This window comes from Tauraco erythrolophus, chromosome 22, assembly GCF_009769465.1.
Source record: "Tauraco erythrolophus isolate bTauEry1 chromosome 22, bTauEry1.pri, whole genome shotgun sequence".
Classification (NCBI taxonomy): Eukaryota; Metazoa; Chordata; class Aves; order Musophagiformes; family Musophagidae; genus Tauraco; species Tauraco erythrolophus.
Genome location: NC_141486.1, coordinates 7,965,973 through 7,983,537, shown reverse-complemented (window position 1 = coordinate 7,983,537; position 17,565 = coordinate 7,965,973). Strand labels below are relative to the sequence as shown.

The window sequence follows — 17,565 nt, the reverse complement described above, 5'->3', positions numbered from 1 at the left end:
CCCAATACCTGCTCAGGCCACCAACTCGGCCAAGTTGAACTTCCCACACATGGCGAGTTTCAGGAATGCAACTTCTCCACTTTTCTCATGTATTGCCACCTGGTTTGGATGCCGAGCTCTTTCTTGGGAGCTTGATGCCGGCTTTAACTGCATTCTGAGACCAGACAGGATGGACTTCGAAGAGCTGAAATAATACAGAAACAACCATGGAACTGAACACAGCGGTCTCAGTGGCATCTACGGAGACTTGTTATGTCAGTCAGACTTTGGATTTGCCCGTTGTTATCCTCAGAAAAACAGACAATGTCCATCCAGCAGCCAGTCAACTCTCCAAAAGGGCTGGAGAGCTCTGCAGAAGGCACATTACAAAATCGGTTTTCAGAACATGGGCAACTCTAAGGAAGAATATTTGACAGCCCTCAGGGACATATCAGATATTTATCACTCACTTTCCTAACGTGACGTTGTCATGCCTACCCAAATTTTTATCCCATCCATCATTTCAAGGGGAGCTGCAGCTGCTCAGGACACCAAATATTCCTGTATTGCTGGCAGAATATGCGGGTAGAGCCCATCTCATTTGAGAGATTAGAGAACAGAAAAAGCAAGTTTTGTTTGGCTAAGGACACAAAGGACAGCTGATATCAACTGGAGTGGAAACCAAAGGCCTGGATTTGTGTTCCTGGCCTAATTACGCAGGTCCATATCTCACTCGTTAACAAAGTTAAACAGGAAACACAATTACAAAACCTTCAGAGAAGCCAACAGTAGTTACAACCACAACAATTTTTGTTGAGGTCTGCATGGCACAGCATAGTGCTCAGCCCAGCTCAGGAATAAGGCACATATTTTTCTACATTTCTCCTCCACCTTTTTATCCACAGCATTGCTGCACACTTTCTTCTAGGTCTGTACGGCAGCATCCAGGGGTTTAGTTGGGATTTCTTTGTCATCAAAGTTCACAAAGATAGCGTTGTGCCCTCTAAGGCCAATCAGGTTCTCACCAGACACCTGAGGGTTGTTGTATCCCTCCCTAAGGAATAGGGAAAGGATGGGGTTTGCTTTCTGCCTGTGCTACACATGGACTCAGAGTCTTCACGGGAACATGGGAAAATGGAAGTTTGTGCTCCAGATGTTGGAAGACAAGGGATTCAGCCATGTGAACAATTGGTTTGTCTTTGGCTCCACCTCCCTATGGATTTTGGAGTCACATACTGGTAAATAAAAGGCCCTGGTGACACCATTGAGGAAAGAAACTTTAAATTAAAAAACCTGCAAAGCTACATCCTGCTGCCCGATGACAGAGTTCCTCTTTACTCTCTGACAGAAAACCCTCAAGCACTTGACTGCTGATTTGTGTGACATGTATTTGTAGCACAAAAAGCTTCACCTTCTGCATTTGCTCTGCTGAAATTACTGCAGCTCAGTAGGGTACAGGACCAAGCAAGATGGAAATGCAATTAAGATTATTGTTTTATTTTGAGTGCTGATGAAGGACTAGAGTGAGAAAATGAAAGATGTTTCTTGTGGGAGATCTCACAGATTGTTCTTCTGGCAAAACCAACCGGGGGCCAGGAGGGAACAGGTCTCGTGAGCGAGGTCACAGGAACATATGGCATCGGTTCCCGCGTGCTCACTCGTCGGCTCCAGCCCAGCCGGGCTCACTGCACCCCACACCGCGTGTAGCGTGCTGGAGGAGGCAGTCATCTTTGCCAGATCACCAGGTCCCCTCACCTGGCAAGTCCTCAAGAGGACTTTTGCTGGGCTTTGTGCTGTCCAGGCAGTTTCTCAAGCTCCTGCCTCTGTTGTGTCAAACCAAGAGGGACGAAACAGAGCAGGGCCGCAGCTTAAACAGGTGAAATACACGAACCATGTGCTTAGTGCTGCTCTGATGCTTCAAGACCACAGATCCTATAGCAACACTGAAGTCAGAATGGTTGGAGGCATCTTCCAGTGATGAAAAAGGAAATCTTAACATGAAGAACTGTCTCTTAGAAGTATATATTAGAGCAGCAAAATGTTTCACTGCCTGTCCATTCCAGAACCAACCCAGCCATTTTCTACATAGTGAGAAAAGGCACTCACCGGTGTTGTATATCCGGCCGATAAAAATAGTCAACGGGAGTGTCCAGACGTGAGAAAATTGGCGGCGGGATGTAGAGAGGTAATTCTCTATTGAAAAATTCTTCCTTCTCTGGTTTGAGCATTAGGACTTTGTCATACATGGAGGTTTGCTTGCCATCAGGACCAGAGTGCATTGCCAGGTATTGGAAATCAGACATTCCTGGAAGAAACAAAAGTTAGAACATTGTGAAGTTTGTTGTGAATATCCCAATGTTTCTTGCAACACTTAACATTCAGGAGGAGTCTGATAAGTTTATGCAAAGGCTTATACAACAAGGAGACCTGATTGTCCTTCCACTCCTAAATTCCTCGAGGGAAAATCTTCCCTTTCCCATCAGATGTCCTCATCTTACAGTCATGTGGACACAAATCCTAGTACTACCTTGAAATTTGTAAATGGTAGTGACAGTCCCAAGGATTTCCATTTCGAACTGGACTTCCGGCTGGATTTGTTCTCCAGTCTCCAACTGCTGCTTCTTCTTGGTTCTCCTCTTCACCTTGAGCAGCATGGAGGAGGTCGGGAGGTGATTGGCACACATGGGATGGTAGTAAGGGTCCTTGGGTAGGGTCCGCATGGATCTGTCAGCAAAGGCAGGCACTGGCTCCACTGGCATCACACCCACACAGGCTGTCTACGCTAGACTCTGGCATCATCCCCTGATCCACACATTCAACAACGGGCAGCAGCCCTTTGCCTTCACACTTCCTCAGGAATATGAATCCCTGCTCCATCGACACCAAGAGAGCATTGGGGGATGCTCCACTCCTGCCTGACACCCCCTGGCTCCTCTCCCGTGGGCAGCAGCAGCCTGGGTGAGCGGCATCACCCCACGACCTCATGTGGGGCCTCTGTGGGACCTGCTGTGCCCAAGCGGCGTGGGCAGGGGGTTTCCACAGTGAGGGGGCCCAGGACCCCAGTCTCTCCTGCCTCCAGCCCACTCCTCAGGGCCACAGCTGAGCTGCCCACCCCGCAACCATCTGCCCGGGTACCCTCCACCTTCCATTTACCCCCAGCCCCTGGGGCCCCTCACCACAGCTCAGGACTGGAGTTCCCCAGCACAGCCCAGCCTCCCAGCTTGGGTTTATTGTCCCTCTTTGAATTCCCGAGCTGATTTCTGTGCATGTGTGACAACAGTTCACCACTTGGGTTTTTGTGCCTCTGTTCCAACTGCAATTAGCCGAGAACTGTTTGTTGTTAGTGTGGATGTTGATGGTAAAACGGAGATTTCGTGAGGACTGGGCAGGCTTGGGTCACACGGGCAATGAGGGCAAACGAACCCCGAGCCCAAGGACTGGCAGAGCGGCCGCACCACGGCTCCGGGTGTCAGCAGCCCCCCGGGACATCGCTGTGCCATGGGTGACGGGAACACGCGTTGCCCAGAGACTGTGTGTGGCTGCCTGACCTTAATGCTGGGGAGAAAATCCCGTCACAACAAAGACACAGAGAAGCAGAATGGCTCAGTTGCAAGCAAGCCTTTAATGAACTGGGCTGTGTTTAAAGGTGGTTTTGTTTAGCTTCACAGCAGTACGTCGGCCAGGGAGATGTTGGCAACCTGTGGCAGATTCTGATAGACGGTGTTCCAGTAGGTCACGTACTGGCTTCTCAGATTTTGCTGCACAGAGTCCTCATTTATATTGCTGTTGATTTCCAGGTAGTAACTGGCCTCACTGGTGTAGGCTGGCCAGCTAACAGGCACCTCTGAATTCCCTTCGTTGGGATCACTGGGAAAAAGGAGACACACAAGTTCAGTTTTACCAGCGCAGCTTGTGGATGCAGCAGGGTTTGTGGTGTTTGGCAGGCACCTCGTCTACTCAAGTGGGGCTTTAAGTGAGTGCAAAGAGAGTTGGACACTGAGACAAGCCATGGCAATTCTGCCTGCTGGGACCGACTTGCCAAGCTGCAGTCTTCTTCCTCGGTTCCCAATAGCATCGTCCCATGGTGCAGACGGGGCTTAACACCTGTCTGAACACCAGGATTTGGAAACAAATCTCATCATGGAGTTTAAGCAGAGTTCACAAGCTGAGAAAATGTTTCTGCTGTCCCCAGGTGTTCCCTGGATGAGGAGGACCCAGAGCAAACACCACCACTGGGAGACATAGAGTCAGGCTCACAACAGAAGTACAGACAGAGGACACCCTGCTTTTGTGAATGGCACCCAAGAGGTTAATAGGCAAAAGCAGCAGGTTGAAGCACTACAGCAAGCCCGAACTGTGGAACTGGAATCACTCACCCCGTCCTGGCAAAGTTGGTCCAGTAAGCAATCATGGCTTTTGAGACAGTCCTGTGCTTGGGCAGGTAGCCCAGGGGAGTGCTAAGTGGTTTTCCAAACACGTACTGCAGATCATCGGCGTGGTCTGCCCCTACCCAGCTTGGGTAGACGGGCATTCGGGATGGCTGGGAGAACAGGTAGCTGTATGTCTTGGCATTACTGGGGAAATGAAATAGACCTGCTAAGCAGCTGCGAGTGGAGAGCAGAGAAAGGGGGGCAGATTCATAACTGTGCTCCAAATACCATCAGAGCCAGGGGTTCAGCCTTGGAAGATGCTCACATGCTTCTAAGAGTGGTCTCCAGAGAAAACATCGTTCTACCTGGTAATTTAAAACTTTCATTTCTGCTTCAACCTAACCCTCATGTCATCCAGCTGCCGTGTCTTGTGGCATCAAACATTGCTAGGATAAAGTCTGAAGTTTGTAGGAAGCAAAGCCTTCGTTTAATGGGGATTTAAAACAAATTCCTAGCATGATCCCCTTGCAGCATTAGAGAAATAGTGTTTCTACGAGCCATGTGTAAGTGTCCACTCAGTACCACAAAGCCTGTTTCCTTCAAGTTCAGGCCTCTTAACCTGCACCTCAGCCCCTTGTCCTCAGAACACAGTGATTTGGTCCCCAGGCAGGCTTTGGGCTATGCCAGGGATGAGGTGCTCACCCAGCATTCTGCAGGTGTAGATTCAGTGCCCACTGCGTGGGAATCAGGAAGATGTAGTCAGTAGCCAGCTCCACCACTGTCTTCTTCATGATCTCTTGGTCTGGCTCGTCACCCCATGCTTGTGTGTAGATATTGTATGTTGCATTGGCTCCGGGCTCACCCCTGTCCACAGTAAGTCCTTTGACCAAATTATAGACCTCGTCCCTGAAAAGACAAGTAGTATCAACTAATTACAGACCAGCAGCTTCCAGTGGGGCAGGGCTTATGGAAATGGATCCCAGCCCCAGTGGCGTTCGCTTCCAACCCTGCGGTTAGCAATGGTCTGGTGGAGTAAAAGCCAGTGATTTCATTCCAGGTCTTAGACAGCAGGCACGTGTTTCCCAGTTTTCTCAGCAGAGCAGCTTGGGGCCAAATTGGCCACAAGCTCCTTTTGTCTGCAAACGGGAGCCTTACGAGGTGGGCACCCAGCATGTCTGGCATGTACCTGCTCTGGACAGAGAGCATCCCGGCTGCCAAGCCTATCGCTGGTGCTGAGTTCAGGAGCACCTTAAAGGATATGGGGAGGCTTCCTCACTAGCTGGTCCTTTCTCTTGAAGACTCTGGACTTGGCCACATGTGCCCTAGGTACCCTGGCTTGGAGTGACATCCTGTTTTGCAGGTAGTGCCCTGTCCACTTAGGTCTGAGTCCTTGGAGTTTGGGGGCTACCTTAAAGATAAGGTTCCTCCTGTGAAGGGTTTTAAGAGCATCCTTCACTTACGCAGTGATTTTCACAAGTGGGCGGTTGATAGCAGGTATATCGAAGCCAACAAAGAAGTGTCCATCCATGTCATTGACCCCAGCAAGGTAGTCAATGTCAGCAGCGTTGGCAAAGAGATTCTCTGGCTTGTCTGGGAGGAAGTCACCATCAACGACAGGAGTGAGGGCGAGTGTGTGAACCAGGGGAGCTGCAGCAGGGGACAAAACCAGAGTATGTGAGGAGCTGAGAGTAGACAGATGTGTGGTGGAGGAGAAGAACAAGAGATCTGCCAGCCAAGTACTAGCAGGAAACATAAAAATTCCTCTCCTCCATCCAAGTCCTTTCCCAAAAAGCCCAGGCAAAGGTATAGAAGAGCAGAACTCATCCCCATCTCATCTGGCTATGCTCACTCATTGCCAGGAGAGCCAGCCCTAGCCAGTGCAGCTGCAATGGTGGTGGCTTGGCCACTCTGTGTCCTGAGCAAGCCTAAATACTGGGGCTATTTAGTAGGAGCATGAGGAGATCAAGACGAGGAGAGTCTTCTTGGGAAAGAAGCTCTCACAGGTGTCAAAAGCAGCAGTTTTCCCTTCATGGTGTCAGAGTCCTACACTCCACCCAGCGACTCAAATGAAACTAGCAGGGTTGTGGTCAAATACTTTTTTGTTTCTAAGCTGTGTTCTACAATTGCTCTTGCTGCTTTCACATAACAGAAAGCCCAAAGAGCTGTTTTGGAGCCAAGGCCCTTGGATAATTCCTCTGCCACCGCTGCCTTTGCACGATGAGCAGCGTTCATGGAGCGCAATGCACACCTACCTGCAGAAGGACAACTGCAAGATCTGTCGTTATTGTCCTATTTCTGAAGGACACAAGCACTGCTTCTGCACTCCTGGTCATTGCCCCAGCATCCCATTGAAGGGACAGCGAGTGCTGTGTGGGGTAGGGGACCACAGCGTGGGCTGGGGGACTTACTGGGCAGGTCGATCAGTTCCAGGTGGTAGGCGAGCGTCACAGCTTTGGGATCGGAGACGCGCAGGCAGTTGGCCAAGGCAGCGGTGGTGTCTGTGGGGCAGCCCACCTTTTCTGCAAGCTGCAGGAGGAGAGAGAGAAACCCCCCAGCATTACCCTCTGAAGCCAGGCTTCCTTACCAGGCTGGTTTTATCCTCAAAGCAGCGTGTCTCCAAAGCTCTGTGTTTGTCAGCACGGTTCCTGCAGAATCCCTTGCTAGTTACGCTCTTCTCTAGGGAATTGCTTCTTTGTTTCCCATCCCCTCCAGCAAGACTTGCCCATTACCTTTTTAGCCCAGGCCAGCGGGTCATCCTGGATGGCCCAGCTGCAGAGACCGACACCGCTCTGGCTGATGGCTCTCTTGAACAGGCCCTTGTTCTTTGGGCTCAGCATCTGTGGTGCAAAACAGAAACACGAGGGTTGCAGGTACAAACTCCCGCAGAGCCCATCGCCTGCCAGACCCCGCCAGTCGCCTCACCCCTTGTGCACCAGGCCCAGGGAAGCTGCCAGCTCTCATGCTCTGGTGAAAAGAGGAGCAGAGTAGGGGGACATGGCAAGTAAATGCTGTTTCACCAGAAGTCCCAAATGCTCAGATACGTGCCTGCAGCAGTCAGGCTGTTTCGACTGAAGAAGGTGGAACGGCTACAAAGCAAAGAGGCTGAGCATTGCTATCCCAGGGCAGGAGAGGATGCTAATCAGGTGGAGTGTGGGGAGGAAAGTGGTGGAGTGCCAAGGGGAGCGTGTCTCCCATTTACAGAGAAGAGAAGTGGCTCTGGTGGGGTCTGGCAAGGACAACTCACCTGCAGGGAGACACTGACGGCACCAGCTGATTCCCCAAAGATGGTGATGTTTTCTGGGTCACCCCCAAAGGCCTTGATATTCCTCTTCACCCAGGCAATAGCCATGTGCTGGTCCTTCAGCCCATAGTTCCCTGAGCAGCAGAGAGCACCCACCATTGAGAAAGGGCACAGCAAAGCTGGTAAGCTGGGGACCCGTGACAGGGTCCCCTGAAGAGGGAGCAGCTACGGTACCTGGCAAGTTTTCATCTCCAGTGCTCAGGAAGCCCAGGGGCCCCACGCGGTAATTGATGGTCACCACGATCACATTGCCCCTCACAGCGATCTCCTCACCATCGTAGAGGTAGATATCCAGGAAGTTAGTTCCCTGGCTCTCTCCAAAAAGAAATGCGCCACCATAGATCCAGATCATGACTGGCAGGTTGGTAGAAACTGGGAGATGAGGAAGAAAAGTGGTGTGAGCCACAACGGAGCTAGAAGGTGCTGCCCATGCTCCCTCACACCCACTCGCTGAGCATCGCTCCACCCGGGCATGAAGGGACATGATGCTTTGCAATAGCCTATGGCCAAGAGAGTCCATGCTCTGTAGAAGAGGTGGAAACTCCCAAGATGCTGCAGCTGAGAGACATTGGTTGACAAGGCTCCTATCTTTCCCTCTGTAAATCACTGCTCCTGCAGTTGCCCGCTATGGGAATGTAGCTGCTGAGAGATGCTCCAGAGCACTTTGTCCACAAAAGGCAACTGAGAATCTCCTCCCCAGGTCTCTGACAAGCACATACTCTGTTTCTTCCCTTGAGGGATCCAGATGTTCAGATAGAGACAATCCTCACTCCCATGGACATCAGTTTGAGTAAGTGTCATCTGCAGGCAGCGATTTTGGAATTCTTTTGTCTCCAGTGTTCCTGAGAGGAGAGACGATAGCAGGTCCTAGTTAGAGCCATCAACTCCATCCCTTGGTTGCAAGCCATCCATCCATTCATCCATCCTCTCCTCCTTGAGTCCAGTGCAGAGGTGGAAAAGCCTCCCCAGATACTGTGACGAGTCTGAGGGAGTGGCAAAGTAGGACCCTTTCCCATGGGGATTTACTCTGGGCAGCCAAGCATGGGAAGGGGAGATGCAGGTGCTGTGGTTCGGACTTGTTACTTCATGTGGTTACTTGAGTTGCTTGGGAACACTTAGACACAGACTGTCATACCCACCATGAGACTAAGAGCTTTTTCTTGGTGCTCTTAGTAGCTGAAAGCAGGCCACATCGTTGGTTTTTCAATAGTGGACTAACTGGAGAGAGAAGCAAAAATAAAACCCCAAAGCAAAGGCATTCAAAAGTTGGATCTTACCATCCCAGCCAGGATGAGGTTGAGGATCTTCCAGAGTCTTTGGAGGGGCAGCAAAGGGAATCCCTCTGAAGATGTCGATGTAGTCCCCAAAGAGACTCAGTCTTTTACTCTCGCCTTCCACAAAACCGCTCTCGGTGTACACCACGCCCAGCTACATGTGGTACCATCGAGAAGAGAAAAGCGTTTGCACAGTCCTTCATGCCTCTGGCAGCACCCACACCTTGCCTGGCCGGTCTCCTAGATGGGCCCACCTGCAGCCCCCCTTCCCCAGCCATCCCTTTGGACTCCTGTGGAAAGCCCAAGGGAGCTGCCTCTGGAGATGTGGCCGTGCAGATGTCCTGCCGGCTGCCCTTTGGAGCAGACAGGCAGCAGCGATTCCCCTGCACTCCCAAAGATGAATGGCAGAAGGTGAGGACCTTCTCCCTGAACATGTAAACCAGGCCAGACCTGACACAGAACTGTGCAGGAACTTTTGGAAAGATGTTGGCAAAAGCCTTGTGATTAGGGCAGGAAAACACCCTGGCTGGGCTGTCACAGTCTGCAGACAGGGTGTTTGCTCGTTCCGACAGGAACAGGCAAAATGTCTTGCAAAGCCTGAAGTGCTTTTGTACTTACGGTTGCAGCCTGCGCTACCCCGAGGTAGGAGCACAAGGCAAAGCAGAGGATCTCCCAGCGAGCCATGGTGGGTGCACCCCTCAGGAGCCAGTCCCCAAATGCAGCCTTACATATATACAGCTAGGAGTGCAGCTGTGTGTCAATGCCATGACCCAGTCTTGGCTCTAAGGTAAACCAGGGGAGCCTTTACGCACTTGTCCTTCGCTTCGCTGGGGCCAAGCCATAGCTGAGGTAGACTGGTGTCAGTGTGAGAGCCCTGCAGATGCTGCTTTTGTGGGCTGGAGGCCAAGTCTAAGGAAATATCTCAGCCTGACTAAACTCCAGAGGTCATAAAAAACGCTGAAGCCTTGAGAAGCCTCACACACGTGCGGGAGGATGAAATCATTAAGCTCTGCATTAAAGCCACTAATGAGAAACCTTGCACTCGTAACTTGCTGGCGAATGCACAACACTCAGAAAACGCCAGCAGGCCTTTAATTTCTGTGACTAAATGATAACAATCCAGTCGGCAATGGCAGACTAACGGCCAGAGCAGCCAAGCTCTGTGGACCTGAAGCTCTGCTTCCTTCAGTCCTTGCCAGCTACCAGGGAAGTCCAAGTGGAACTGAGAAGTGCATCAGCTAGTGAGGATATGGATTCTATATGGATTTTGTAATCACATACTGGTACCTTAAAAGGCCCTAGTGACACCACTGAGGAAAGACAATTTAAATTAAAAAACATGCAAAGCTACATCCTGCTGCCCGATGACAGAGTTCCCCTGTACTCTCCGACAGAAAACCCTCAAGCACTTGACTGCTGATTTGTGTGACATGTATTTGTAGCACAAAAGGCTTCACCTTCTGCATTTGCTCTGCTGAAATTACTGCAGCTCAGTAGGGTACAGGACCAAGCAAGATGGAAATGCAGTAAAGATTTTTTATTTTTTTTTTATAATGTGCTTATGAAGGACTACAGTGAGAAAATGGAAGATGTTTCTTGTGGGAGATCTCACAGATTGTTCTTCTGGCAAAACCAACCAGGGGCCATGAGGGAACAGGTCTGGTGAGCGAGGTCACAGGAACATATGGCATCGGTTCCCGCGTGCTCCCTCCTCGGCTCCAGCCCAGCCGGGCTCACTGCACCCCACACCGCGTGTAGCGTGCTGGAGGAGGCAGTCGTCTTCGCCAGATCACCAGGTCCCCTCACCTGGCAAGTCCTCTAGAGGACTTTTGCTGGGCTTTGTGCGGTCCAGGCAGCTTCTCAAGCTCCTGCCTCTGTTGTGTCAAACCAAGAGGGACAAACCAGAGCAGGGCCACAGCTTAAACAGGTGATATTCTCCATCCCATCTCCACCGCACACAACCAACCTCCCCCCGTCCCTGAGCTCCCCCTTTCCCACGGGTGCCCCGTGCACAGATGGGGCATGTGCGACAGCTCCAGCACCCACTCCCCCCACCACCATGTTGTCCTTCAGTCAGTGTTTTCGGTGTGTCTGGGGGTGTTTGTGTGTTAGTGTGACAGCCGCTGCGGGGTGGGCGATGGGTGTGTGCACTTTGTCAGAGCTCTGGGATGGGGCAGAAGGAGAACCACCAGCCCCACGCACTCGGGTGTCATGACTCGGTCTCCCTCCCCAAAGCAATGAGCCAGGCTTAGAAATTGTGATTTAATGGAAAAAAAATATATATATTTGCTGTTTTCAGTCGGTAGGGTGCAGTAGTACCACATTTTCAGCTTGAAAATTGTGTATTCCCTTGGCTCTGCCACTCTTGCTCTAAGAGCACAGCTGATTATTGTTGGAGTTGAGAGGAAAGCCCTCAAACCTGTGAGAGCAGGTGGCAGCACTGATGAGGGAAATGCTTTAAAAGGAGACCACCCTGGCCTTTTTAATGCATGGTTTGGATGGCATCGATTCCCTGGGTGAGGTTTGAGAAGGTGTTCTCTGCTTTGTGCTGTAGTTGCACTGTTTGTGTCTCCTAGGGAAGAGCAGTAGGTTCTGTAAGTACCTGCACCAAACCCCTGCTCCCTCGGAGAGCGGGCAAGGAGGTTTTGTGAGCTGGAAGTTGTTGGTGAGGTGAATACACAAATATTCACAGAGAATACCCAAACCCATGGCAAGGTAAGTCAAACCTGCTTAGGTGTACTTCAGTGTCAAAGCATTGATCTCTGTGCTGGTAGTGAGATTAAATTGGGAAGAGTGTAAAAGCAATAGGAGACCAAAGTCAGCTTCAGTTTATGTGTCCACAATATGTGTATGCACAGTTCTCGAGCTCCTCTTCCTTTTGTGCCTATTTTTTGTGTTGCATTTAATTTAGTGGAAGGCTGTATCTCTGTCTCACAGATATCAGAGGACCCACTGGGCTGAGAGATTCAACAAATGAAACCTGAACTCTCCATAAACTGCAAACACTCTCATTTTCATTAGGTTTTTCATGGCATTCTTGGAGGACTGGGCTCTGACTGGAGTATCTGGGCTGAAAGCCATTAGAGGAAACACTACATCTCCTAGCTAAGGTCTGGCTGAAGTTTCTTCTTTACTTTCTAGTCTATAGACTGTGTACCATGAGCTGTTAAGATGATATTGTGTTCTGCCTCAGGAGCAGTTATAGCAGGAAACAAAATGTTTATGGAAAAGGACTGTAATATGTAAATATGATTCACTGACTAAAACTGCCAGAAGTTAAACCATTATTTCTAAGTGCCCTTTGCTGTGCCTGAGGCACCAAATGACACAGAACCCTTTTCAGGAAGAGTGATGTTCAAAATGCCTGATAATGTGCTTCCAAACTATTGAAATCTGAGTTATGGAGAGCAGAATCTCCTTCCAGAAGTAGTTTGCTTGTTGGAACTTTGTTTCGGTGTAACAGGATGGACTATTCAGCTCTTGGCTCTGCTTGTAAAAATCCCTAGCAGAATACGTTTAATTTTCTTCTATGTTGCGTTCTCTTATTGTTAGCAATGTTTCATGGTGTAAAGACTCCAAATTACAATCTTATTTTTCACATTATTATTGCCCCTCCTCCAAAACCAAGTCTTCGTCAGGCCTTTCAGTCCTTAGATTGTGCAACTTTACCAGTTTTTATCTCTCTCCTTCAAGCTACAGTTTTTCCCGCTCATCCTTGTAATCTGACATTGTGATTTGTTCACTTGTGTGCTTGTTTTTCTCCTCAAAGAAGATTTGCTGAATCATTGGGGAGGAGGCAAGAACTCTAAAGGCAGCTGGTGGCCAGTGATAAAACCATGGCCACATCCAGTCTTCGGGGTTTGCAGATGACAGCCCTTCATTTGAAGGCCTGAGTCACATTCCTTTCTGAGCTAAGATTGCTGGAGACTTGGGGATTGAGGAAGTGGGGCTGAGGAGGTAGTGCCCCAAAAATTTAAATTATTAATCCTGACAACCACAAGGTTTGTGTTTGTATGTCCTGCGAATTTATAATGATGCTGTGAGAGAGCTTGCAGGCTGGGGGGTAAATCCAGTTGACTGTTGGATATTGTGCTCACTTCAGTGGGAAATCATAGTTAAGAAAAATAGGGATTTGGCTTGAAATGGGCCATGGTATGTAGTGGCTGCTTCCAGACGTACAGTAGCAAGGAGTACTGTGAGCAAAGATGCAGCAGGTACAGACATGGCTCTCTGACTTTCTAGCTAATCATTTCCTTAAGTTCCAGTTAAGATGGCAAACCTAAGCTGTCCCACATCCATTTGCTCTGAAACTAAAGACATTCTCCTGCTCTGTCAGCTCTGCCTATAATGTAAGACACTAGAAAATTAGTTTTGTGCATATTTTAATAAGAATATTCCAGAACTCTGAAATAAAATCGCACTAATAGTATATGATGCTTTGCCTAAGAACAGAGTTTTAACTTGAGATGTTCTATTTACAGTCATACTTCAAGGAGGTAAGACAGAAAATTGATTAAGAAACAAGACTAGAAGTCCAGGTGACCTGAGTTCCATTTCTAGTTTCCTACTCAAATTTGGGCAAATAATTTAAAGTGAGAAATGCGTATCAGTTTGGCACATCACAATGCAGAGACTTTGCTTTGATGCATTACATATTTTCTGTGGGATTTTTCACAATGCTGGGTGCTGTTCCAGTGTAAGATTACAGTGCATGTGCAGCAATTCTACCTTGCTCTTATCTGTAGATCTTAGAGCATGTCCCTGTTATCCCCACTTTGCAGATGAGAAACCTGAGGTGGAAGGATAGTGACTAGCTCAGGTCAGCTGGCAATAGCAAAGCCAGGACTACAATCCTCCTTTGAGTTTTGAGTCTCATATTTAGTGTTCTCCACAATGCTACAATGTCAGAAAATGCAGCTGAAGTTCCTGGACTCTTTTCCAGCTGCTGTCACACCTGCTGTCCACTGAGCCTGATTGATTTACAGCCAAGCTACTACAGGCTGGATCTAAATAGGGAGCTGGGGCAGGGATGTCTGACTGACACACTGGTTCACCATGCCCACACTCTCAGGATGGGGCCCTTTCAAGAACAGGAATGCTCCATCATCTCTGACTTCCCCTTCCTCAACTGAGACAAGAGATAACTTCTATTTTATAAAGAGAAGAAACCAGTGGACTTGACCACTGCCAAAAATCCCACCAGAACTCCTAATATAGAAGAGTCTGGGATGTAAGATAAAGTCCCATTGCTTTAAAATTACTCAGAAGGAAGGCAGAATCAATGGGGTAGGGTTTTTTAGCTCATTCTTCATGAGGAAGCCTTGAACCTCAGACTGTGTTGGCCAGTGCTGAATGTGGCTGTTGTACTTAGAACTTGCTTAGGAGCCCTTGATGCACAGGGGAATTAAACGGCTTAGAGGTTGCTTGTGGCCTGGAGAAGAGTAGATTATGGGTTGGAGCAGAAACAGCTGTGAGAAATTTGGCCTCAGAGTGGTGCAGAAACCACAGGGGTGTGACTCATCTCATGTAACTTTAGATGTCTACAGATATGAAACTCCCTTTCTCTTCAGTGAGAGAAGTAGGTACATTGAAGGCATAACTTCTGTCCTGGTTTACATATGTGCTTTAGGAGGAGATAAATTGCTCCTTGGATGTGTTGCTTACCAGAAAGGGAGCCTTTGAGTGACTAGCTCACATTGGAGATGTCCTGGCCTACATTGCTGCTGCTGCAGGTTTCCTGCCTCATATTCCATGAAGGGTTTAGGACAGCACTTGCATCCAGGCAGCCACATGTGAATGCATCCTCCCAGCACAGGATCAGGCCTTGCACTGGGGCCAGCTTTCAGTAATCCCCCTCAAAATAGACAGGACTCCAGCCACCAACTTGAACCCAACCAAAGTCCCAAAGGTGGGCTGGATGTGGGATGACAGCTCTGTATGGTCTCGTACTAAATGAAGCATGTTGAAGCTGCTGAGCTGACACCAGTTCTATCCACGGCACATCCTCAACAGGGACACCGAGCAGAGGATGCGTCAGGAGGGAATCTCACTACTCTCCCTGTCATGGCTGAGGTATAGAGACCAGGAGCTTGCACAGGCTGTGCTTGTCTAAGGTTGCTCATCCAAATGTAGGAGAGTCTCTACTACCGTCTTCAGCTGCATTGATTTGGTTACTGCTGCCCTAGGGGTAAGTGTGGAGGGGCGTTTCCTGGCCCATACTTTTGCAGCTCAGATGGCAACAGTCAGGCTTGTCCTTTTCTATTCATTTAGTGGTGTTTTTTTACTATTTTTCAGAAACAGTAAAGGGAAAATGAAGCAATTACCTGCACACCAAAACTTAGTGACTAGTGGTATTTTGAAATGCTAGACTCGCCCCTCCCAAACCTAGGGAAGGCAGCATGGGAGAGAGCTGCTGCTCTGGGCACCAAACAGGAGCAGCTGGCTCAGTAAGCATCTGAATTGTTTGCTGTAAATCCACCTCCCTGCTGGGCAGTGTTCCTAAGAAAACTTATCCCATGCATTCCCTCAGGCCCCTGTGTTCACATTTGCAACTCTCATGCTGCTTTTACCCGGGTTATTTGCATGGATGGAGGCTCCCTGTTGATGCCGGGGTGGCAGAAGGGAAAGGCTGACAGGCCTTTCCTGCCAATCTGTCTGTTGTTCTGATGAAGTGGTTGGAAAGTGTTCGCTCTCCGGTTCCCTCTTTGGCTCAGGCACTCCGATAAGGCACGGGCTGTCCTATCTTGCCGTGGGAGCTGTTCCTCCTCCCTAACAGGCCCACTTCGCCGGCTGACAGTTAGCAGCCGGCAATGCTTGATAAACTTATCAGACCCAAGCTGAGCCCAGTGCATGCTCGGCTCCTCCCCAGCCTCAGATTTCCCCATTCCTGGGGACTCTCCGCTCTCGGCTTGCCCTGCCGTCTGGTATGGTGAACACAGATGACCCTTGAGCCAACTGGTCAAAATCAGCCCAAGGACCAGATTGAAAATGCTTGTATTGAAGCAACAGTTTTAAAATGAGGCCATCAAGTGGGATGTTTGTAGCATCTATATCCAGCTCTGTTTCTCCCCCTGGAGTATTATTCACCAGTGGAAACAGCGCTGATGTCTGGTTTATCCTCTGTGCGTTTCTGCTTGCCCTGTTTCCCCACTCGTTTGGCAGTTTAGAGGGTTGAACGCAGGGGTTTTGCTGCGCGCGCTCGGAGGATTTCTTTTTAAGCCAGTTACGGAATTAGGTTGCTTTGCTGAATTAAGTTTCCATCAGTCGTTATTAGTATCGCAGTGGCACTCAGGCGTTCCAGCCGAGACCAAGGCTTCATTGTGCGAGGTGCTGTGTGTAGAAGATAAGGAGGGGCAGTCTCATTCCTGACTATCTTACTGTTGAAATAAACAAGCGAAATGAAGGGGAGAGGGGAATTATTATCCTCATCTCACAGATGGGGTGAAGCTTTCTGTGAGCTTTGTAGTGTGCTGAACGACTCCAGAAATCCAGTGCTCGTGTCTTGCCTGAGGTCATGCAAGAAATGCGTGGCAGATCTCAAGTCTCAGTTCAGGGTTGCAGCCTTAACAGCAGTGTGTCAAAAGGTGGTGGGTCAGGAACTCTGCAGGGATCTGCATTTTCTTAGGTCTCATCCAGCACAGAAGAAACTGACTTATTTAACTATCCCTAAATAATTTTGGTGTGGCTGTTCTGGGTTGTCTTCCCCATGTGCACGTGCTATTCCAGGGCAAAAGTGGAAAAACATCTCTGCTTTGAGAGCGGAATATGTGATAAAAAATTGTGTGGTGTACTTTTTTATTCTGTAGCATCTTTGCAGGTCAAGCTCCCTATCTGTTGCCAGGTTAGACCCTTAACAGCAGGCAGGAACCTTCACATGTCTCTGGGAGATCATCTAAAGCCTCCAGGTTTCCCCTTGTGTGTCTGTGCTGATGGGTTAGAACTAACCTGCTGATGTGTCCCCATCACCTATGACTGTGTGGCCCTGGGGAACAACCTGCTGTGAGGACAAGGGACTCTGCTCTCATCCTTTTTTTTTCCACTGAAAATGCTTTCTCATGAAGTCTAGGGCAGGAAGCAACTGCACTCAGCAAATTGGTTTTTTTCCAATACAACCTGTACCCAATATCGGAGCCTAATTCTTCCCTGTCCTTCCTCTCAATTCCTTTTAGGCCTTCCCTAACCAGCACTGACATAATGTGAAAACTTCAGGGTTTTGCCCTCTCTCGGATTCTACTCCGTGGAGGTTAATACAACCTGAAAATAAGCTCTAGTGTAATTCCATGCTAGCTGGGAACACAGCTCTGCTTCCTGCAGGTGTCCCGTGGCTCTGTCTTCATTAGAAAGAGAAAGATGCGTCTCGTGTCCAAATTAAATCCACCCCTGCTCATAGTATTTGTGGGCTCTTGGCACCTGAAGGCTGTCTGGAAGACACAGAGGCACCTCTCTTCTTCTGACAGATGCCTGCGGTTATTGCTTTGCATGTCCCTCATTTGCTAAACAAAACAGCCCAAAGACCAGGATTTTCTTTCCCTGGCAATAAAGGGAAGAAGGTGTGAAGAGGACTGGGGAAGTGCAGGATACAGAGCAGGCTTGGAGAGAGGCAGAAACAATCAGCTCTTTCTTCAGCCACAAAGATTAGTTG

The 17,565-nt window shown here is 49.2% G+C and overlaps 3 protein-coding genes across 3 annotated transcripts in view; 1 reads left to right on the top strand and 2 right to left on the bottom strand.

The window, feature by feature from the left end:
• Positions 1-85: 85 nt before the first annotated feature.
• On the bottom strand, positions 86-2,738 carry LOC104380010 (general transcription factor 3C polypeptide 5-like). Its single transcript, XM_086625452.1, is given in 4 exon segments — positions 86-184; positions 844-1,033; positions 2,086-2,284; positions 2,507-2,738. Coding segments are annotated over 4 exon segments (720 nt in total).
• Positions 2,739-3,641: 903 nt separating this feature from the next.
• On the bottom strand, positions 3,642-9,608 carry LOC147527220 (bile salt-activated lipase-like). The gene is made up of 11 exons (XM_086625266.1): positions 9,543-9,608; positions 8,928-9,078; positions 8,370-8,492; positions 7,825-8,022; positions 7,594-7,724; positions 7,079-7,186; positions 6,758-6,875; positions 5,810-5,996; positions 5,052-5,255; positions 4,356-4,553; positions 3,642-3,846 (listed from the first exon to the last, which is right to left on the bottom strand). Exons 1-11 carry the CDS (start codon positions 9,606-9,608, stop codon positions 3,642-3,644), a joined length of 1,689 nt encoding a protein of 562 aa, XP_086481392.1.
• Positions 9,609-11,309: 1,701 nt separating this feature from the next.
• TSC1 (TSC complex subunit 1) overlaps positions 11,310-17,565 on the top strand; it is a 52,320-nt gene continuing 46,064 nt past the window's right edge. The window contains exon 1 of the mRNA XM_086625340.1: positions 11,310-12,034. The gene's annotated coding sequence lies outside the window, so the exon portion shown is untranslated. The remainder of the gene's footprint in view (positions 12,035-17,565) is intronic.

What these genes read in the sequence shown, in the direction of transcription:
- LOC147527220 (XM_086625266.1), bottom strand. Translation starts at nt 9,608, where the DNA reads ATGGCTCGCTGGGAGATCCTCTGCTTTGCCTTGTGCTCCTACCTCGGG. An exon ending in TGGAGATGAAAACTTGCCAG is followed by an intron (nt 7,725 to 7,824) that starts GTACCGTAGCTG and finishes TCTGCTGCTCAG; the next exon opens with GGAACTATGGGCTGAAGGAC. An exon ending in CCGTCAGTGTCTCCCTGCAG is followed by an intron (nt 7,187 to 7,593) that starts GTGAGTTGTCCT and finishes TTTGCACCACAG; the next exon opens with ATGCTGAGCCCAAAGAACAA.